The sequence below is a fragment of the Euleptes europaea genome, chromosome 4, assembly GCF_029931775.1.
Source record: "Euleptes europaea isolate rEulEur1 chromosome 4, rEulEur1.hap1, whole genome shotgun sequence".
In the NCBI taxonomy this organism is placed as follows: domain Eukaryota; kingdom Metazoa; phylum Chordata; class Lepidosauria; order Squamata; family Sphaerodactylidae; genus Euleptes; species Euleptes europaea.
This window is the reverse complement of record NC_079315.1, coordinates 35,597,996-35,621,092: the sequence shown is the minus strand read 5'-3', so window position 1 is coordinate 35,621,092 and position 23,097 is coordinate 35,597,996. Positions and strand designations below refer to the sequence as shown.

Genomic DNA, 23,097 nt, shown 5'->3' with positions numbered 1-23,097 from the left:
GTCCCCGTCTCCCCCTCGGCGGGCCGCGCCGCCGGGGCCGCAGACGCGCCGCGAGCGCTCCGCAGAGCCATGGACCCGGGCAGCGCGCCTCTCCCGCCGCCGCCGCGCGCTGCCGCGTCCCCTTCGAAGGCCGCGCCTCTGCCCTCTGCCTTCCTCCGGCCGCCCGGCCTCCTCGTGCGCGGCTGCTGTCCGCCGTCGGGGCTGGAGGCGCGCGCCGCCTGCTCCCCGCGGACGCCCAAGTGCGCGCGCTGCCGCAACCACGGCGTGGTGTCGGCGCTGAAGGGCCACAAGCGCGCGTGCCGCTGGCGGGCGTGCGGGTGCGCCAAGTGCGCGCTCATCGCGGAGCGGCAGCGCGTCATGGCCGCGCAGGTGGCCCTGCGCAGGCAGCAGGCGCACGAGGAGGAGAGCGGGGCCCCGGGGCCGCCCCCCGCCGCCAAGAGCTGCTGCTGCTGCCCGGAGGAGGGCCCGCGCGGGAGAAGAGGTGGGCTTCCCCAGGATGGGGTTAGGGGAGGTCCAAAGGGGGGGGGGGAAAGGACGGGGACGCGGGGCTGAACAGTCCTCGAGGGAAGAACTGGGACGGGCAGGTGGGGCCTCTGAGCACGGGCAGAGTGCTAATGGGACCGCAGACGGCGTCTGAATATTAGGAAAACGTCGAACAGTAACGCGCTCGTTTCGTATGGGTGTGGTTCTAGGCCAGTGGTTCCCAAGCAGGGGTCCATGGACCCCCCGGGGTCCGCGAGAACTAAGTGAAGGTCCGCGAAACAAAGTTATCAACCCATAATAAATTAATATTTTCAATTAAAAGTTTTCGGTTATAAAAATATGTTCAAATATTATTCTAAGTTTAATGTTTCACTAACAGTTATGGTTAAAGTTTATTTTCAAATTCTAGGAATTTTTATTTTGAACCTTGGGGTCCCTGCACCGAACAAAAAAGTCTTAGTGGTCCCCGGTCAAAAAAAGGTTGGGAACCACTGATCTAGACAGTCAGGAAGTGTGTGTGTGTGTAAAGTGCCGTCAAGTCGCAGCCGACTTATGGCGGCCACTTTTTGGGGTTTTCATGGCAAGAGACTAGCAGAGGTGGGTTGCCAGCGCCTTCCTCCGCACAGCCGCCCTGGTTTTCCTTGGTGGTCTCCCATCCAACGAAGTCCAAATCAAGGCACATTTGATGGTAAGCCCTATTTAACAGACAAATAAGAAAAGGGCAAGAGTCCAGTAGCACCTTAAAGACTAACAAAAGTGAGCTGAAGAAGTGAGCTGTGGTCACGAAAGCTCATACCCTATCAGAAAATATTTTGGTTAGTCTTTAAGGTGCTACTGGACTCTTGCCCTTTTCTACTACTGCAGACAGACTAACCCGGCTCCCCACTGAGACGAATAAGAGTCTGCTTTACTCTTGCCGTGTGGATTTGGTACTGCCTGAGAAATATGTTAAGAAAGTGGGTCGGTAAACCCAGTAAACTCAGAAGAAGACGGGTTGGTTTTTGTACCCTGGTTTTCTCTACCTTTGAGGAGTCTCAAATAATAATCTTCCCTTCCTCTTCCCACAATAGACCCCTTGTGAGGTAGGTGAGGCTGAGAGAGTTCTAAGAGAACTGTGACTAGCCCAAGGTCACCCAGCAGGCTTCATGTGGGAGGAATGGGGAAACCAACCCGGTTCTCCAAATTAGAGTCCAGCACTCTTAACCACTACACGATGCTGGAGGTCTACTCAGGATCCTAGTCAACTCTTTTCAAGGAGGCTGCCTCCCAGGAAAGTATTTTTAGGATGGCACTCTCAGTAGGACTTGCTGCTGGAATGTAGAGTTGCTCAGAACAAACAGTTCCGCTGACTATTTTTTTCCTACAGTTGAAGACCTCCCGTGCCCAAGCCCAGCAAAATGTAACTATCTTGAGAATGAGAACAAATTGTGGACAGAATCCTCCAAATGTTGTGATGGATCAGTTCATTTCAGTAGGGTTGTGTAGGACTAACTTTTTTATATTAGGATGAAGTTCTGAGTCATCTCCTGGGCCTGTTAGCGTTTGAAAGGCTGGGTACTAGTTAATTGATACCATGATTGGCTCTTAGGTGTTCTGTCTCAAACAAATCTGCACAGGATAAATTTTCAGTGTCACTTATTCCTAAGTAAGCAAGTTGAATGTTGCAGCAGGCTTGCAACTGCATTCTCATGTAGCGTTCTGGGTTGGGCTGTCAGCTGTTATTACATTTAGCAGATACAAAAAATGATACATTACATATGCAGTAATGATGAAGAGCACGAAGTACTGTTGCCAAGGCTTATATAAATATTGAATGTCTTGAAACTGAAAATAGCTTATTAAGACTGAAAACACTGTTTCTGTATGATCTGGGCCAAGTAGACTGAATCCGCAGACGGTCTCTCGAACAGAGAGCTCTAATGAATAAAAGACAGAAGCTCATCTGCATACATCCCATTATAATAAATGACAGTTTTGATGGTAGTTCTGCGGAACTTTTATTCATTATCCTGGGTCTTGCGTAGGTCAACTTCTTAATTGTTTGTGCTACATGGGAGCTTTCTATGCAAATTAGTGGGGAGGGTAGAACTTTTAAATGTGTGTGTGCATGCACACTCACAGCATGAGTATGGAGCATTGATGAAGCATCAATGAATTAAACTAAATAAACCCATCCTTTCCAGAGAGCCACTGCCGTCTCATAAGTCACATGCACTTAAAGCAGAGAAACACCTTCTTGCTCAATTTGTTCCTTTGCAGTTTGAGAAAAACTATCTCCTTAAATGTGCTAATCTAATTGGGAAAAACATATGACACACAGGGACTCATTATCGCTGACCTCTGTAAAAAGTGAAATCTCTCATTTTGAAACTCTGATAAATAGGAGGGTACGTGAGGCTAACTGCCTCATTCATTTTTCTGTCTAGTCTATTTTGTATCCCACCCTTCTTCCAAAGAGTTCTGAGTAGTGTTCATGGTTCTCCCTTTCTTATTTTATCCTCTCAGCAATCCCTTGAGATGAGTTCAGTTGAGAGAGTGACTGGCCAAAGGGCCCCACAGTAGAGTGGGGATTTGAACCCATGTTTCCTGGTTCCTAATTAGGGTTACCAAAAACCTGAAGAAAAATATCCTGCATCATTATTAGAGACTTAAGGGGTTGTTATTTACCAGATGATGATATTCACCTCCATGCCATGAAAAGCTTCAACAGCTTGGTTCCAAGCAGGTAAGCTTCTATTAAAGAGGCAGGACCCCCCCCCCAGGTTGTTGGCAACCCAGTTCTCAATTTAGTCCTCTGCCACTCTTATTCAGTACAATGTCCCCTCTAGTCTGCCTTGATCATCTCCACTAACTAAATGGAAAGGAAAACTGATGCATTATTTAAAATTCAAGGATGTCCTCAGTGTTTTGGTTATGAAGCCTGGTGTCAGGACTGCTATGGTATAATTAGAAGAGCTCATAAGAAAACAGTTCTAGAGTTAGTTTAGCCCTCTTTCTATGTCAAAGCTATGCAGATATTGGTGGACAAAACCCTGTAGCAGCTTTGCTATTGTATTTTTTTTCTAGGTCACAAATTGGGGGTGCTAGCTGGCAGACTCAATGGGCTTTGAATACTTATTTGTTTATAGCATTCATTCCCACTTTTCTTCCTTCAAGGAACCCAAAATAGTGTAAATAGGATTTCCAGGAGATCACCCACTGAGCAAAACTACTTACTTTTAGCAAAGTTTCTGTGTCGCGTGTCTTCCAACTACACCATAGGAAATACCCTTAGCTTTGCAAGACTGATGGCCTGTAGTGGTTAGAGAGTTGGACCAAGTTCACATCCCCTCTGCCATGGAAGCTCAGTGGGTGACCTTGGGCAGTCACACCCTCTCAGCCTAACTACTTCACAATATTGTTATGAGGTTAAAACGGAGATGGGGAAAATGTTACAAGCCACTTTGGGTCTCCATTAGGGAGAAAGGTGGAGTATAAGTGAAGTAAATAAATAAAATGTGCAGATTCTTCATGTATAATGAACTAGAACTCCTATAGAGATAATGTGGGATATAAATGTTTTAGAAAAATAAACATTATTAATGCTGTTGTGATTCAGAGATGTTAAGGTGCTTTAAAGCACACCAGGGAGTTCTGGTGATCCTGACAGCCGCTTGTGTTCCCAGGGAAAAGAGTCACAAAATGCACCAAGAGGTCATAGAGAGCAGAGATTAATTTTAGCAGAGATAACCATTTGTTCTACCTGCCAGAAAGGGCAAGATGGATAGCTGTTGTAAAACATGATTTGGATACTGATATGTGTGGGATGGACTCCCTAGGTTGATTGGGAAATGGGGGTTTACCTTGCCATGTGGGGCAAGTTCCCTAAATCTGGACTGAATAAGAGGCTTCCCACCATCAAAGGCAGGAAGGGTGAAAAAGATTGGAAACTTCCATAAGTCTTTGTCCAAATACTGGGAGCCAAATTCCCCTGTAGGCAGCAGATGGGGTCTGAATGTGCATTTGTTCCACAGACATCCAGGCGGGGATGTCAGAGGGAACTCTTCTGTATTGTTAAGTTTAGCTTAAAGGTAAAGGTCCCCTGTGCAAGCACCGGGTCATTCCTGACCCATGGGGTGATGTCACATCCCGAAGTTTACTAGGCAGACTTTGGTTACGGGGTGGTTTGCCAGTGCCTTCCCCAGTCATCTTCCCTTTCCTTTACAAGCTGGGTACTCATTTTACCAACCTCGGAAGGATGGAAGGCTGAGTCAACCTTGAGCCGGCCACCTGAAACCAACTTCCGTCAGGATCGAACTCAGGTCGTGAGCAGAGCTTTTGACTGCAGTACCGCAGCTTACCACTCTGCGCCACGGGGCTCCTAAGTTTAGTTTAGCATTATATTTTCCTGTTCTTTTAATTAGTTCTGTAACCAGTAGGTGTGATAGCTGTTTTCCTGGTCCTGTGTTCTAGCTTAATCTGTAGCAATAAAGTCTTTTCCTGTTTAAGAGAGCAGACTGAAGTGCTCCTCGCGTGCCTTAGATCACTTACTCACGCATAAACACTCACACACTCACAGGAGAAGGGCTGAAGTAGTTGGGAAACTCTGCCCTTCACACGTGCTTAGGGGCAGTCTTTACTAGTGTATCCAAGTCACTGGTAGTGGGGGAGGCTTGATTTCTAACAGGGTGGTGGCACGAAGTAAAGGAACACATTTTAATGCATGTAAACACACCAAGACACAGGATGGGTTTATGACAAATGCCTCTCTAGTAGAAGCAAAGTTTTTTAGGCCATTAGAGGAGGTGGCTATCTGCCCATTGTTGAAAAAAATTGGAGGTTGATGGAGAGGATGTGGCCAGTTATGGGCTACTGTCAAACCTACTTTCTTAGGGATAATTAATTGAGAGAGTGGTGGTAGAACAGGTGTTTATGGGTGATGCATGTGCATGTCACCCTTTTCAGTCAGTCCTGGCTGATGGTAGCTTTAGCATACAGTCTCCGAGGGAAATGATTTCTCATTGTTAGACCTCTCAGCTGCCATTTATACCAGCGCATCATTCAGTTCTGCCGCATTGTTTGAAGTATGGAGTGCAAATTAAAGGGGCAGCCTTTAAATGGCTTTCTCTCTAAGCAGAATGCAGTCAAACGTTGGTTGGGGATTAGAATCAGCAGCATGGAGTTTGACCCATGTGATACCACAGGGTTTGCTGGTATCAACCATGCCATTTAATATCTGTGTGAAACCACTGCTGAATGAGATTATCCAACACTTTAGAACTAGGTGTCATCAATAATACTGCCTAGCTATAAATTTATTTAAGCCTCCAGATGCTGCCCTCTTTGTTCCAGTACAGAGTCTGTCTGCTGTGAGTCAAGAGGTTAAGAGGCAGGAAGCGGAATGCAAGCAAGTCATTGGTGATGCTGGCTGTTGGTCAGAAATATATGGAATTGCCCACATTAGATGGGGTATCTGTGTATTTATCTGAGATAGTTAAGAGCCTCGGTGCTCTTATTTGAAAAACAGCCACATTTGGTATGGAGGTTGGCCCAGTATGTAGACCTGTCTAATCTAGTCATGCTGATTCATGCAACAGCAACCTTGCTAGACTAGTGTAGCATTGGGATGCCCTTGAAAATAGCTTTGAAACTTCAAGCTGGGTGGATTTGATTTATATCACTAGGCAGTAGATTTAAATCATGGTTTTCTGTACTCTTTTAGGGCCTGCTGCCATTATAGGTTCTCTCCTCCAGGGAGAGAATAATATGATAAACCTCAGGTTTAAACACAAAGATCCCAAGACTTGAGGTGTACTCTGCTCAAAAGGTTTCACTTTCATTTTTACTACTTGCCCCTCCCTTTTCACACTTAGCTCCTTATGTAGATCTATTCCACTCCAAACAAACTTCTATTCATTGAACTTCTTGAAACTTAGTGCTTAAGGGGTAAGGGCTTGATTCTGTGTTCATGCATTTGCAAAGGAACAATGGGATAAAGGTCTTTTTCTCAACTCTGTATGTTTATGTTATAGCATTTTGGCTGTGAAAAAGAGGCATGTTATCTCTGTAGACACAAATTAACAGTTTTGAAAACTGCAAAACCAAGCATCTGTGATCATATCTTCTAGATAGAAAAATTGCCCAGATAATCTTACAGAAACCTCTGGAAGAGCATGACATTGTGAATGGATTAATGGAATTCATTTACCCCAAAAATTAAACATTTCATGAATATACAGCCTCATGCTACATAATTAAAAACTAATCAATTTTTCATGATGAATAACTTTTGGACTATAATGTATCTTAAATAGAAAACTATCTTTTAAAAGATTTTCCTCAAAAAGGGTTTTATTTAAAAAATCTGATTTAAATAAAAAACATGATTTAAAATTTTAAAAATCCGATTCTTTTAATTAAAAAAAATTATTGATTTTTATCTACCCTGATGGCAGCTGCCTGATCTTGGTGCAAGATGCCTTGATCATGTTACACCTGTTTTGAAAGCACTGCACTGGTTGCTTATTTGGTTTCAGATCTAACTTGAGGTGCTGCTAGTTGTTTTTAAAGTTTTCATGGCCTGGAACCTCTGTATTTAAGGATTGTGTCACCCTGTATAGCAGCTTCATTCTTTGAAGCAGGCTCACCTTGTTGTCCCCTCTTGCGGACTGGTGAGTGCAGCCACCTCTCCTGCTTTTTCTGTGGTGATGCTTGCAGAGTGGCCTTCCTGAATTTGTGAGGAAGGCCCCTGTATTACTGATTTCTAGAAACTTTCCTTCCTGAATTTGTGAGGAAGGCCCCTGTATTACTGATTTCTAGAAACTTTTATACAAGGCTAAGCTTTTTAGAAGGGCATTTAGTTAATATTTGTATGTGGGTTTTGCATTTTTCTTGGATTGGATTTAATTTGTTGTTTTTTGCTGTTTTTAAAACACTGGATGTTTTAAAGTTAATGTTGTGAGTCACCTTGAGACCTTTAAATAATTAAATTATTTTCTTTTCCAGAGGACAAGTTTCAGAATTATGATTTCTTCTGCAGCAAGCCAGGCAGTTCTGTAGCTTATTCACATTCACTTTCCCTGATGTCTTTGGCTGAAGTTACCGGAGCTAGTGGAGGCCAAAGAGAGAAACCCTCTGGCATGCAGATTTCAGGTAAAGAGAAAACTGATCATCCTTTTGGTCCCGAGGAGCTGTTAGAAGGTGCTGATAGTTCAGCATCTCTGTCTTCTTCAGACATGGAATCTGGAAATGAAAGTGAATGTCCCAAGGACTTTGTAATCTCTAGTATCCGCTTTCCTGCTTCTCCTACTACTACTGTGGCTTCAAGACACAGAAACCCACTTGATATTCTTACCAAGGTCTTTCCAGGGCATAAACAAAGCAGATTAGAAAGGATTCTGCAATTCTGCAAAGGGGATATAGTGCAAGCTATAGAACATGTACTGAATGTGGATGAGCACAGACAAGAACTCCAAGATATTGCAATCCCACCCTTACCAGAATGCAGTGTCTTCCAGCGGCCTTCTGATTTTAGTCTCATAGGAGTAGATGTCAGAGCACTTGGAAATAAATCAGCATTTTCTCCTCTTCAAAATAGTCCAGCTGCCTTTGCAAGAGAGGTGAATCTTTATGGGTTAAATCCTACACTGGGGATCAGACCTCTGAGGGTGGCTTATTCCCCTCCAGGAAGGGCATTGCCTGGATTTATGTCGCCCTACTTAAGATCCGGGCTGTTTCCCACTTTGCCGTTTCACACAGCTATGGACTACCCTTTTTCAGGAGTGATCAAAGATGCGTCTTATTTCTCCAGTAAAGACTCAGTGGCCAGAACCGAAATGTATTCGAGACTAAGTGAAGAACACAAATAGTGTCTTGACCAAATTGTCATTTTTGTAGTACTTGTGATATATTCCTATGGGTTGATGGTAATGTCAGACCCCAGATCTCAGAGATACCGGTCATTAACGAAGAGCTGATTAAAAGTTTCTAATCTTTTTTTAAAAAAGGTTTTAATGGAATTCTCTATTTTAACACAGAACAATTTAAAATCTGAGAAAAGTAATGTAACGTTTTTAAAAAATTGCTTCCAGAATATCAGCGATGAAGAGCTCATTAAAACTAGCACTGATTTTTTAAAGATGAGATTCCGTATAGAATGTTCAATTTTTATATGTTCTGGAAAAAAAATTAAAACGGCAGTGAAGAAGATGTGAAAAATCTAAGTTGAAATGTTTGTTTGGAAATAAACAATAAATCACAATTTTTAAATTACCTTTTGCATTTGCTGGGATTTTTGATTTATTTATTGTAGTTGCTTTGGGGTATTAATGTTTGAAATGAATGAACAGTTTTTCAGTTATGGAAACCTGAGCTGCATTCAGATACCACAAAAAAAATAATGAGCTTGTTCTGGACATGCACAAGTGTTAATTAACCCTCTTGGTCTCCCTCTCTTCCCCCTTCCCTTGTGCAGTGCCCTGAAACCGAAGACAGGGGCATTCTACTGTAATGTGTAGAGATGTCCAAATGTAGACGCCTTAACAAATTGCGGCTTGCTTCTTTCCCAGCATCTGGGATTCTTAACCACATTTTAAGAATTTTGCAGTGCAGTCCTTAGCAGAATAGCATGCTTCTAAGCCCTTTGAGTTCACTGGACTTAGAAGGGTATAACTCTGCTTAGGAGTGGTGACTGTTTATTACTAGGAAATCAAGACTCTATTTATTAAGGCACCTGCATTTGGAAATCTTGAAAGGTGGAGTTAGCTGAAAGTATCGTGGCATAATGGGAAAGGAGGTGACACACCGTTGCAGACAAAGTCTGGCTTGTTTGTGAAGTGAGCCTTAATAAAAGTTGGGAGCTTAAATATATATAAGTCTTGTGAGGCAACTGAATATTGTCATCTCTTCTTCAATGTAATGAGTTTGTCAGCTTAACTTCCAAAGGGTGCTTAAGGTCTTGGGTCACAGTCGAGAATAAATGAAGGAATGTGTTGAAGGCAGCTGTTATAGTCCAGGGAGTAACTTGAAGATCTATGATGGCATTTTACCTCTGGCCCTATAATAAGCTGCCTGGATGAGAGCCGTATGTCATCTGTCCTGAGCTTCTTGGATGAAAAAGTACAATTAGTACAGTGCTCTCTCTGAAAGGATTATCAAGGTAATGTATGTGAACCACTAGAAGTCCTCAGGTGACTGCATACATACTAAGGTCCAAAATGATGGAATTACATCAGTGAATGTTTACAGTGACTATTAAGTTGATGTCCACACACTGGTCTGTTTTCAGCATGGTGTAGTGGTTAGGAGTGGAGGACTCTAATCTGGTGAACTGGGTTTGTTTCCCCACTCCTACACATGAAGCCGGCTGGTTGATCTTGGGCTAGTCACGGTTCTCTCAGAACTCTCTCAGCGCCACCTACCTCACAAGGTGTCTGTTGTGGGGAGAGGAAGGAAAGATGATTGTAAGTCGGTAGACTCCTTAAAAAGGTAGAGAAGACCGGGGTGTAAAAACCAACTACTCTTGAACACATGAAGCTGCCTTATACTGAATCAGACCCTTGGTCCATCCAAGTCAGTACGGTCTGTAAGCGGCTCTCCTGGGTTTCAGGCAGGGGTCTTTCACATCACCTCCTTGCCTAGTCCCTTTAACTGGAGATGCTGGGGATTGAACCTGGGACCTTCTGCATGCTAAGCAGATGCTCTATCACTGAGCCACGGCCCCTCTTCTTTTTCATATTTTTTGTGTGTGTGTTAAGTGCCGTCAAGTCGCTTCCGACTCATGGCGACCCTATGAATGAAAGTCCTCCAAAATGTCCTATCTTTCATATTTTTTTAGATACTGATTAAATATGCAAAATGTTGATAGTGTTTTTGTGCTTGTGGACAGTTTATTTATTATGGGCGTTAACTATAGCCCAGTCAACATATCAGTGTACAAATACGGATGCAGATAAAAGCAGAGGGTTGGCGTGGTATAGTGGTTAGGGTGCTAGACTAGGAGCTGGGACAATCAGGTTTGAATCCCCCATTCAGCCATGGAAGCCCATCAGTTGATCTTGGACTCATCACACTCTCTCAGCCTAACCTACCTTGACAAGGTAGTTGTTATGAGAATTAAGTGGAGGAGTGGGGGATGATGTGAAAAGCCTCTTTGAGTCCCTGATCAGGGAAAGATGTAGGATATAATTTTAAAAATAATAATAAAATAAAACAACAATTCCCTTTGCCATTTATGAGGTGTATTTAAACTCTTTTGAGGTAACATCTTTCCCTCAAGACCAACTTTGTGATCCCATAGTAGATAACGTAACATGATGTGCTTCTTTGTCCAAAGTTGGGGATAAATTTTTTGGTTGTTGCCTTCCTGACAGTTAATACAATCTCATACGAGATCATTCCTAAAACTTGCTTACGTACTTTTCCTTGTTTTGCTGTTGATTAAAAGTAAAGACCCTGGACGCCTGAAGCAGGATTAACTTTTGCAGTGTGCTGACACAAGTCCCACACGGATGAAACCTCTTGGGTGATTTGAGTGGTAGCACTGATGGAGAACCAAGCTTTCTGATTCAATCTAGCAGTCGAACTGTTTGCAGATGATTTGATTCTGGGTTACGTGTGCAACGGGAGGGGCTCCATGCTGCAACTTGCTGAAAGTTGGCCTTCAATATGGCCAGAGACATAACTTGGTGCTAAATGTATCAAATTTTGTGTGATATTCTGGTCTTGTTAAAAAGTATGTGTAACTTTTTGGAAAAGTAAGTATGCATTGGAAGCTTTTTGTAAAGCAAGCTTTGTACGTTGTTACATTTGTGACTGCAAGGTCTTTAACACTGCTGGAAACAAAAAGCAATTGATCACCATCTTGTGGCCATCTTTGCACATTACAGTTTTAACTAGGAAAAATAGGGATTTTGTGGAAGTGGGGTGGATGTTGAAAATGAACCACTAAGAGCTGGGAGGAAACTGACTTCATTGACGCTGAAGCCATGGACACGGTTTGGTTGAGAATGGTACCAAGTTGCAGTTGCAGGTAATATTTAAAATCAGATTTCAAGTGGTTTACTTGGTGCAGATTCCTTTGAATAAAGGAAGCAAAACTGACTTTCTCAAAACTACTTTGGTCCTGTATTTGATGGTTGGTTTTTTTTTTCGTATTAAGATTGATTGCCTTCATTGGATTAAACAGTGTTACTTTGTAATAGACTTACATTACAAATTTTTAGACACATTTTGAACAAACTGAATTAGGAGAGCAACTGAAAATTTAGGTTGCAGTTTGAAGTGAGTTAAATGCAAATAAAAGAATTCTTACATGCAAAATCTTTTTGTCCCATATGGCTAACTTTATGTGTGTGTGTGTGAGACCATGGCTGGTGCCTTTCAGATAGGTGAATGCTTGCTTTCTGTTTCACTGCAGGGCCTGACCTCACAGTGAGAGGAGATAGTAAATAAAGAATTCTGATTGCAAGACAATGTGACCTGTTGCATCTATAACAGCAGTTTCAAAGCCAGCCTTTGTGTTCCTGTAGTGCTTAAACAAGACCCAAAATTTTCAGCCACTTTTAGGGAGGGGCCATGGCTCAGTAGTAGAACATCTGATTGGCATGCAGAAGGTCCCAGGTTCAGTCTCCACCATCTCCAGTTAAAAGGGTCAGATAGGAGGTGATAGATTCTGGAGAGCTGCTGCTAGTTGCAATAGATAACACTGACCTTGATAGACCCATAGCCTTACCCATAGTATTAAGCAGCTTTGTGTGTAGGTCCTTTATTCTGATCTCAAATTATTCTGACCCACTTCCACTCTTACTTGTGTCTGTCAACTTTTGCACAAATTTGTGTTATGTTTTCAAAAGTAAGATCCACTGTTTTAGCAATTAAATGTGACAGTTCTTTCAAGGTGTTATCTGTCCCTTTAAGATTTTCCTCTTCTTGCGGCAGAGCAGCTGAAGTTCCCTTTAGGGCTTCACAATCATTATCAGCTGTTGAAATTTTGACTAACAGTGTAAACTGATTTGAAGTAGGAATGGAAAATTCTGTTGTATTTTCCTTTGAGGGGAAATATTCATAAATTTTTGACTGTTTACATGCAGGAGGCGAAGATGAATCATCCTGTTCTCTCATCTATTTGTTAGCTCCCATTTCTTGGTCAATGCTAACAAGTAACTATTAACAGTGCAAACAGTGCAAACAATGCTAGCAAGTGAAAGTTTTTTTTTAAATTGCTTCAAACAGCTTGCTTTCAGAAGTTACCCCCAGCATGTATGTAGAAATCCGTAGGTTAAAATCATCAGTTAAGCTTAGGAGTTGATTTCTGGCAGAGCACACATGCAAAAACTCCACAAGCCTGCTATCAAACCTCTCTTCTCTTATACAAAACAGGGGTCTCTTGCTTCTTTTCCCAATAAATGAACTCACAGTAGAATTCCAATGACCTCAACAGCTTATCAGTTCAGTAGTCCTTCAGCAAAGTAATAGCTTCTTTCCAAATACAGGCAAGAGCGACGCGTTGGTGTGTCTGCTCAGGATGCCAACTTTGCCTCCGGGGTCTAGTCTTTACTCTTCATTGTGGGTCCTGTGGCGAACAGTAATTCTATGCTACTTTCCCTTACTGTTCTCTAATGCGTGAATTTCAAATTAGTCAACACTGAATAAGTTAATGTTTTGTTTTTCATATTTAGTGTCCCTCGTATGACAGCCTTACTTACCAGCAGGCCATATTTCTCAGTCGTGCTATGGAACCATCTTCTAGAGCACATTAGAAGGTCCACATTCCCTCTGCAGTTTCAGACAGGATAGCAGTCTGAACTTTTAATAATTTCATACTTAATTTTTCAGTATTTTAATTACATTTCACATATCCTGCACAGGCACACTGAAAGCTGCCATCAGGTGTCTCAGAGGCTCCTCTTCTACCTCACCCTGTTCCTCTCCATGTCTTGCAATTTATTTGCAAGAGTGTCACTACCAGTGTTTTTGTCCCATCCCACTTGTCCTTCTTCTTTATATGTATAACCTTGATGAGACTACCCTCAAAACCTTCATAAACCAGCAAGGATGCTTTTCAGTCACCTTGGAAGCTAACTCTTGAAAGTTAAAAGTTATGAACAAAACGTTTCTAGGGTTAGTTGGAGAAGGTACAGATCTGGAATTCATCAACAAAATTGACATAGTATTCCATAATTTAAATAGGCATTGTGGATGATTCTCCCAACACTGAATGTATCTCCATCAGGTGTTAAGACAATTATTTGGTCGTATTCATGCTGCAGAAAAAAGGACTATGTTTTCATGTCATACATTTCAGCTATCAGGATGAGCCTATAGTATTTACAAAATGTATATTCTACCTTTATGCTCTCATAAGAACCACCGATGTGGCTAACAATTTAAAAGATACATGATAAAATCACATATTAAAACTGTTAAAATCAGTCCCCAACACACATCATCAAAACAAATTAAAAACAGAGTTAAAATATCTCTCTCTGTGTGTGTGTGTTAAGTGCCATCAAGTCGCTTCCAACTCATGGCAACCTTGTGAATCAATGTCCTCCAAAGCATTTTATAGTTGCTCAGGTCTTGCAAACTGAGGGCCGTGACTTCCTCTATAGAGTCAATCCATCTCATGTTGGGTCTTCCTCTTTTCCTGCTGCCTTCAACTTTCCCTAGCATTATTGTCTTTTCCAGTGACTCTGGTCTTATCATAATGTGACCAAAGTACAATACCTCAGTGTAGTCATTTTAGCTTCTAGGGATAGTTCAGTCTTGATTTGATCAAGCACCCACTGATTTGTCTGTTTGGCGATCCACAGTATCCATAAAACTCCCCCAACACCACATTCCAAAGTAATGTACTTTCTTCCTGTCCACTTCCTTCATTGTCCAGCTTTCACACCCATATATAGTAGTAGGGAACACTATGACATGGATTAACTTGATAAGAGCATAAGAAAAGCCATGCTGGATCAGAACAAGGTCCATCAAGGCCACCATTCTGTTCACACAGTGGCCAACCAGGTGCCTCTAGGAAGCCCACAAGCAATGATCTTGGTTACCAATGACACATCCTTACACTTAAGAATCTTTTCAAGCAGGAAGGAGGGATCACAGAGGGAAATACCAAATGAAAAGTCTTCAGCCATGGTGGAAGATGGCAATATAAGGGGGACTGATTAATCTCCCTAGGGAGAGGGTTCCAGAGCTTTGGTGCAGTCTCAACCCATTAATTCCAGTGTATTTAGATCATGAACTGGAAGATTTCTGCATAGGATCACATTGTTAATGTTGTGAAACATTAGCCAATCTTTATGTTGCTGCAGGATCTTTCAGATCCTTTCAGTGGTGTACACTGACCAGCAGAAATTGTCCACATTGTTAGATTTACTCTTGGTATTGCAATAGTGAGCAGCTTAGGGAAGACAGTGACTCATGAAATTGTTGTTGAAGTAATGAATTAAAAGAACACAAATCTTATAATTTTCCAACAAAATTGCCACACATTCCAGTATCAAAGAGAGCAGCCTGAAAACAACAATAAGGTGCAGATAATCCCACAGTGCTCCAAGGAAAACCAAGCATAGTTTCTATGGCAAGACAAAGCTTCAAGTCTTCAAAAGAGCAACTGCGTGCATCACTTTGTCTCTCTCCCCCAGGAAGGAGAAGTTGGCAGTACAAGCTGACTGGCAGCTTGTCTTGGCTTAAGCTTTGGCCTTGCGCCTCCTGGAAGTTTTTTTTTTTTTTTTAACTGTGCAGGCAGATAGTCCAGAAGGAAGAATAAATAAGGCAGGCTGAAGTATTTCCCTGCATCCAGTTAATGCAAGTTGTTCTGAAAGTGAAGGCAGGCAGTGATCTTCCATGGAGAACAGGAACTAATTTTGTATTAGTTTGTATGCTGCGTTTTGTGGTCCCGATGTAAAGAAGCTTGCAGCTGTGGAGAAGTTTACATCGGGACCACAAAACGCAGCATACAAACAAGGATAAAAGAACATGAAAGATACTGCAGACTTGGCCAACCTGAGAAATCAGCAGTGGCTGAACATGGACTGACACAAACAGGACACAGGGTCTTATTCCAAGACACTGAAAGACTGGACAATTCTACCAACTATTTTGTCAGATTGCACAGAGAAGCCATTGAAATTCATAAACATCAGCACAACTTTAACAGAAAAGAGGAGAGTTTAAGAATGAATAAGGCTTGGCTTCCTGCCCTGAAAAACCTCCAGGCAAAGACAACATTCAACAATAGCCATACAGATTAGCTTTGGATTTCACACATTAACAGATCACTTCAGGATACAATGGTTCCATATTAACATACCATACCCTCATTAGCACATTATCTTGATACTTACAGGACAATACTTTTGCAGGACAATACTCAGCTCAAACCCAACCCCTTTCTGACTATATATTACTCTTCCTACACCCTTGACACTGAGAGACACTGTCCTTCAGTGTTACTACTCTGAAGACGCCTGCCACAGTTGCTGGCGAAACGTCAGGAAAGAAAATTCCAAGACCACGGTTACACAGCCCGGATAACCTACAAGAACCAAAAAACCGAGAAGCTGCCCGGTAACATCGTGGATTGTTTCAGTACAAGTCCTCTGTGAAACCCTTAGGATTCAACCATAAGAGTGCTTACAAGCAGGGATCCAATTCATCAGAAACTTTATGCTCTTAAATAACTCCAGTTATTGGATATGGGGGTGATTAATGCCATCCAGTCACCATGCTGAAGCAATGCCAATTTTGTCACTCGAGATCAGACTTGCCATTGCTTCCGCCCAGGAACCTGAGCACCTCCTTGCTTCACAGCCCTCTTTACAAACAGCACAGCAAGCTGAACCTGGCTTCCTGAACTCTCACAACTTCACAAGAGTATATCTAACATTTTTTGTTTCCCTGGTAACCCGGCCAGTTACCAGGGTTGCTTAGGTAACTACAGTGATGGCTGAGCTCTCATGAGAGGTATTTGGGAGCCCCTTAGAGTGTGTACTGCTAGCTGAGGTCTAGGGGGTGGGGAGAATGGGCAAGGAGAGCAAGCTATTCTTGCTCCAGAGAAGCAGTGGGGATGGGAAGGATGGGGGCAGCTGGATGGACAAACTGGGAGGTTGCCCCCCCCCCCCAGTTCGCCTGAGGTGACCACCTCAATTGGCCTCATGGTGTGGCTGGCCCTGTCTAGCCAAACCTTTTTAAGTCCCAGGAGAAGAGGAAAATGATGCTGCTTTATAAGGAGTCAGGTCACTAGTCTATCATGGTTGGTATTGTTTACTCTAACAGAAGCTCTCCAGGGTCACAGCTAGAGGTCTTTCACATCACCTACTTCCTGATCCTTTTAGTTGGAGGTGATGGGGATTGAACCTAGGACCTTCTGCATGTGAAACAGTTGCTCTGTCACTGAGCCACAGCTCTGCTGTGCATGTATTTGTTATGAGGCTTAACTCTATGACGATCAAATGCGACTTGCAAGTACTTAACTTTTGTTGGACTCCTCCCCCCCCCCCATGCACTTTAATATCTTCTGGTAAGGACAAAGGCAAGCCTGTAGCAAATGTAATTATAAATCTATGGATTGATAAGGTTGCTGAAGGGCTTTTTCCACCATTAAATCATTAGTACTATCTTCAATCATTTTCCTTCTGGTCACAAACTAAAGGGAAGGCTGAAAAGTTCTTACAGCTGTCTCTAGAATCTAAAATATAATTTCTAATGGGGTTCTAAATTATTGCTTGAATGTTGATTATTTTAATTACTCATTAGGAGGCATATCTGCTAAATAAACTAAATGATTGTCTTTGGCATTGGTATCCTGGGTCTCCCAATTAAAAGTAATCAGAGCAAAGGACCTCCACAGAGGCGGAACAAAACAAAAAGGAATTCAGATGTAAGGGCTGCAAACAAAATTAGGTAATGAAATCTAGCTGGCTGTTTTCATTGAAGTTGGATAGCAGTATTTTAAAACTGAATGGTGTGCATGCCTTGGGTAAAGAAAGGCAATCATAATTGCAACAAATAATGCCATTTTTGTATGTGTGTGGGGAGAAGAATGGCATTATGTCTGATTCACACAGTGTTTCATCTTGAGTCACTGGAAAAGGCAATAATGCTGGGAAAGGCAATATTGCCACCACAAGAAAATTACCTTGATGAAGATGTGTAAACTGTGACTTGCTAATGGGAAAAAGAATGTGCATTCATTGTCATGAGAGGAAGTCACTCATAAGATGAGTTATAAGCATAGTAGACTCCAATAACAGAAGCCATATAATAGTTTTTACTAGGACCAACCCAAATTTCCCCAAACTGTGCAAGCTTTCAGATTCTCCAGTATTTTTCATCAGGCTGGATGTTAAAAGTGGGGTGGGGTGAAAAGCTGATGTTTTGGGTCATGATCTCTCAATTGCCTCCTGTGGAGTGCTAATCACATTTGAATAGACAGTGGTACTATTACCTAATGGGTGGGGCCAAGGAACCCCATTAGCACAGTCTTTCCTTAGTCATTTTCTTCTGGCTGAAAAATTCTTCTCTTTATTGTCTTCATCCAGATATTTCTACAACAGCAGTTTCAGCACTGTTCCATAGCACAATCCAAAAACAAAAGCCATGTAATACCTTTTATGAAGACCAGCCAAAGGGCGGTGTACAAAGTTTTGAGTTCTGTTGCACCCTTTATTAGGCTGATTATGTAACATATGCAATACTTATTTTCCTGTCACACCTAAACACATCTTGCTGCCTTAAAAACATAAAATTAATTGCTTACAACTTAACAGATAAAATGGTATTCATTGGCATATTTATGGAATTTAGAAGTATAAATGTCTCAAGGGGAGGGAACTTTTGCCCATATTTTTCTCTCTCGTCACCATCCCTGGCCTTCACAGGCTGTGCTCTTAAGGCCTGCTATCTGCTTCTTAGGTAGAATCCCGATTGGTTTTATAGTAAACCAATTCAAAATGGGCACTTCTGCCAGTGTGGAGTCGCCACACTGGCTCTTAAGGAGCTTCACCCCCCCCCTTTCAGGATTGCAGCCTTAAAAGTTTTACAAGATAAAAAAAAAGATTATATGCCATTAAAGGTTTATGAATGAAAGTTTTACAAGATGAGAAAAAGAGAGGACCAGCAGAGCCCAATAATGAATTATATTATCGAGCACCCAGCCTGGTTTGGATTGTGGATTGGATTAGAAACCCTTATCAAAGAAGAATAAAATTAGAAATGGCAGATTTGGAAGAAGGTTTACACAACTGTTTATAGATTTAAAAATCTGTTAAAGAAATTACAGTGCAAAAATGAAGTCATACTGAGAATATGGGTATCCACCAGAAGAAGATGGGCAGCCCATTCCTGAATAGGGGGGGGGGTACATAGGCAGCGTCCGAGAGCGGTGCAACTGCACCACCTCCAGAGAGGCTTCCCAGCTGAAAAATAAAGGGTAAAAATGTATTAAAAATAAAAACTCATGAAACTCCTCCATGGAATTACATGGGACTATGCCAGCTATTTTGCTGGCGTAGCAATGCTGCAGCATAGAGGGTCATCCCGAGGCCAGAAGGGGTTTGGAAGCTAACAAGTACCCCGCCCCTGGGAACACCCCCCAATGGTGGTGCAGGCACCCAATTCCAGGTTTTTGCTACCCACAATGCAGCACCGGCATAAGTGCCCCCACGCCGGGGTTAGTGCCACTTTATCATGGTGCAAAGTGGCACGGATGCCAGCGTGGAGTTACGCTGGCTCCTATGGTGCTTTAGCCCCCCTGTCAGGATTTCATGGTAAGTCCTCCAATATCCCCATTAATGCCTCCATGGAAGCATACTATGATAAGAACGTGAGGAAAATAATGATTTCATAACATATGGAGATATGATAAACTCTCAAGGAGAAATAACATCTTGGCAAAAAATGAAAGACAATGGCAAAAAGGTACAGTGGTTATAATATTTTCATCTAGTTTCAAGACTAAAAAAGATATACACACAGCAAGTGGCGCAATAAGGGAGTTGACACAATTTGAAAAGGTGATAACGCAACAAAATAACATTTATTAGGACTAATTTACAAACTATTCAATTTGATACAGATACAGAAAAAGTGAAAACACATATGGTTAGATGGATGCAAAACTTTGAGGAAAAGATATATCTCCAACAATGGGAAACCTTATGGACAAAAGATAGAAAATTCACTGCAAGTCAAACATTAATAGAAAATTGGTATAAGATGTTTTATTGATGGTATATTACCCCAAAAGACATTGAGAAGATGCACAAAAACTATAAAGAGAAGTGTTGGAAATGCAAAGTGGTGGATGGTACACTCTATCATATGTGGTGGATGTGCAAAAAGACCCCCCAAAATTGGAAAGAAATACATGCTGAAATCCAGAAAGTCTTAAAAATTACATTTGCTATGAAAGCCGAGAGTATGGTATTGGGCATTCTGCCCAAAAACATTCCTAAAAACTTGGAAGAACTGTTTAGATATATAACAATGGCTGAGAGGTTTATATTTGAATGGAAAGCAGAAGATTGTCCACGGAGGGAGGATTGGGAAAGTAAGCTAGCTGAATATGCGATAACGGTGAAACTAACAAACTCTGTGAATAATTGACCAATCAAAGAATTTCAAGACAAATGGAAAGCATACTATTCATACTATTCTTAAAAAATGGGGAGCAGAGGAGGATGTAGTTGAAATAACATTTATGAATTACTAATAATCCATTTGCCCTGACCTGGATGGCCCAGGCTAGCCTGATCTCGTTAGATCTCAAGCTAAGCAGGGTCGGCCCTGGTTAGTATTTGGATGGGAGACCACCAAGAAGTACCAGGGTTGCTGTGCAGGGGAAGGCACTGGCAAACCACCTCTGTTAGTCTCTTGCCATGAAAACCCCCCAAAAAGGGGTTGCCATAAGTCGGCTGCGACTTGACGGCACTTTACACACACACACACAATAATCCATTTGTTATATTGTGTTAAAAAGGAGAAAAGGGGGGCAATATTTAAATATATAATTGATAGATGACAATAATATATGAACCTAATTTTCAATATCTGGGAAGTCTTGAAATTTATGTTTAGATTTATAATAATCATCATCACTTTAATTTTTTTATTCTATCATAATTTATTCTATAATATTGTATAACATTATCATTATGGTAATCAAGTATTGTATCGTGTATTTATGTATATTTTTCTTTTAACTAATAAATATATTTTTAAAAAAGAAACAAAACTGAGTCTGGATCCAAACCCAAGCAACACATTGAATTCAAGCCTATATGCGCAATCTACCACTGAAATAGACTCTGCTCTTCTTCTGCTCTCATTCATGTCAATGGGACTTGTGTCGGAGCGCTTCCAGGTAGGTTATGCCCTCTAAAACACTTCTGCAGTGGAGCAAACTTTCTAGAGCATTAATAAAATCTGACTTTTTAAAAAAAGGATGCACCTGTACAAATAAAATGCTATAGCCAGAAAGCCTTCTTGCCTTAGCACATAATGTCTGACTGGATAACCTCCAATTCAGTGATTTGTCATGGAGATCCAACATAGGTAACGAACCTGACTTCGTTTCTCAAGGCAGACAATCCTTAAATCAATAAATCCAATTGTCACAGTGGGTGAATTATTGGCTTCTGCCCCGAGAGTCACAACTCTGATACTTATACCTGTGTGCTGAGAAGTGGCTGGAGAGCATCAAGTCATTTCACAGGTATTAGCTGGCTTTTGACTCCAAATTTTTTTGATCACTACCAAACAGGATTAAATTAGAGTCGGCAAACTAGATGTAAAAACCCCATGGTCCATTACAAATCTTTTACGTCAGCTACCCATTTACTTTCTCAGCTCCTTGAGTGCAATTTAATTTGTAAAGGCCCTCACCTTTCTGACAAAACTAACATCGCGGTAGCACTTCTGTGGTTTACTTGCAACTCTTCCATGGAGAAAATAGCCACTTGCCAATGCAGTTATTCTGGATAATATACTGATTTTTTTTTTAAATGTTGTCTGCCTTGTTCAGCTACAGGAGAGTGCATTTTCAAAAGAAAGGTGGCTATAAATAAGTAAATGCATGAAGTCATACTGCATTTGCATCATTCTGTATCATTTTTTACTTTTGTTATTTTCTGTAACAATATAGCAGTAATCAAAAGCAAAGCCTTAGGGCCACTGAAGGCCATACTTTTTTAATGCAGTAAACATACGGTCATTATCCATTTGTAATTTCTCAGCTAGATTCCTTCCTAAAGGTTAGATTTCTGTTGCAAGGATACTGTATTATTCCAGCATACCTTATGGCTACCGTATAGTTTGTAGGTAGGAATATGAATCTTTCTCTTAAGTAGTATATGCATTGTGACAGCCATATGGGTTGTTTTAATGTTTGATTCAAAGTTCTAACCAATTTGAGAGCCTTTTGGATAAAAAAAAGTATGGAAGATGTTTACTTTGTGCATTTGACAAAGCAAGATCCTGCCTATGGTTTACTAAGTGCTTTGGACTTTACCATGCCACCAGTTTCCTTTTTTTATCATTTTGCAACATGGCTCCCATGCTTGAATTTATAAAATTATTGTATATAACAAAAAATAGTGCAAGTTTTATATGGTAGCAAGCAACATAACATCCCCCCTCGTGCCTGTTCTAAATTTAGTTACTAATGATACACGACAAGAAAATAATCATTGTGTGGTTACAGATTAATGCTTCCAACACGCTTCAGCAAAACTATTCTTATTTTTGCTGCAATAATACCCTGCTGTTTCACAGTCCTGCATATTTATTAACTTAATTAAAATAAGCATAAATCCTTTTCAATCACTTGGGTTCTCAAGGTGGCTGACAATCAAGGTGTGCAATCACCATTCTGTTTGGATTGCGAGTATTTTTATCCCCTTTTAGTGAAAACTGCAGCCATCTCTGCTTCCAATGCTATATAATGTTACAATAAACACAAACACTGAAAGGGTGAGGCAAATTCCCTCTGCAGACACCATAATTCACAATTGCTAAACAAACTGTGCAATCCTGAGGGGGTGGGACTGAAGCAGCATAGGATCCGGTGTGAACCCACACCAGCATCCGTGCCATCTTGCACCATGATGTGGCACCTCTGCTGGCCTGGGGGGCACTTACGCCGGTCGTGTATCTCTGGCACAGGGGCTTGCGCTAGCCCCTGGTGTCTGTGGAATCCAACCAAGTGGAAAGCCAATGGAAACGGCCCAGAAAAGGCATGCTCCCCACAGAGGCTCTCCTCACTCCCCTCATAAGCAGCAGTCAAAGCGCATACACCTTCCAGCAAGTAAGGTGCACATGGCTCGAGATGCTGTCTCTCTGCTCCCTGAGGTGGGGACATAGAGCATTCGTCTCTCCACTCATGGTGGTGGCAATAGCACAAGGAGAGCACTTTGAACACCTGGGCTGACACTTAGCACAAACACTCACCTGAGACAGCAAAGTCCACACACCATGTGGCTGAGCTCTCCCAGTCAGATTTCATTGCAGGTACCACAGAGGCACTCATTGAACCTGGTGTCCCAGCTTCACCATTGTAGGTAAGGCTGCCGCTACTTCCGACAGCCACCCTCCAGTCTCTCGGGAGGGGGGGGGGGCAGGGCCAATAGT

General features: G+C 41.9%; 1 protein-coding gene across 1 annotated transcript; it reads left to right on the top strand.

The window, feature by feature from the left end:
- Positions 1–69: 69 nt before the first annotated feature.
- Positions 70–8,330, top strand: DMRTA1 (DMRT like family A1). The gene is made up of 2 exons (XM_056848964.1): positions 70–481; positions 7,468–8,330. Exons 1-2 carry the CDS (start codon positions 70–72, stop codon positions 8,328–8,330), a joined length of 1,275 nt encoding a protein of 424 aa, XP_056704942.1.
- The last annotated feature ends 14,767 nt before the right edge of the window (positions 8,331–23,097 follow it).

What these genes read in the sequence shown, in the direction of transcription:
- DMRTA1 (XM_056848964.1), top strand. Translation starts at nt 70, where the DNA reads ATGGACCCGGGCAGCGCGCCTCTCCCGCCGCCGCCGCGCGCTGCCGCG. An exon ending in GGGCCCGCGCGGGAGAAGAG is followed by an intron (nt 482 to 7,467) that starts GTGGGCTTCCCC and finishes TTTCTTTTCCAG; the next exon opens with AGGACAAGTTTCAGAATTAT.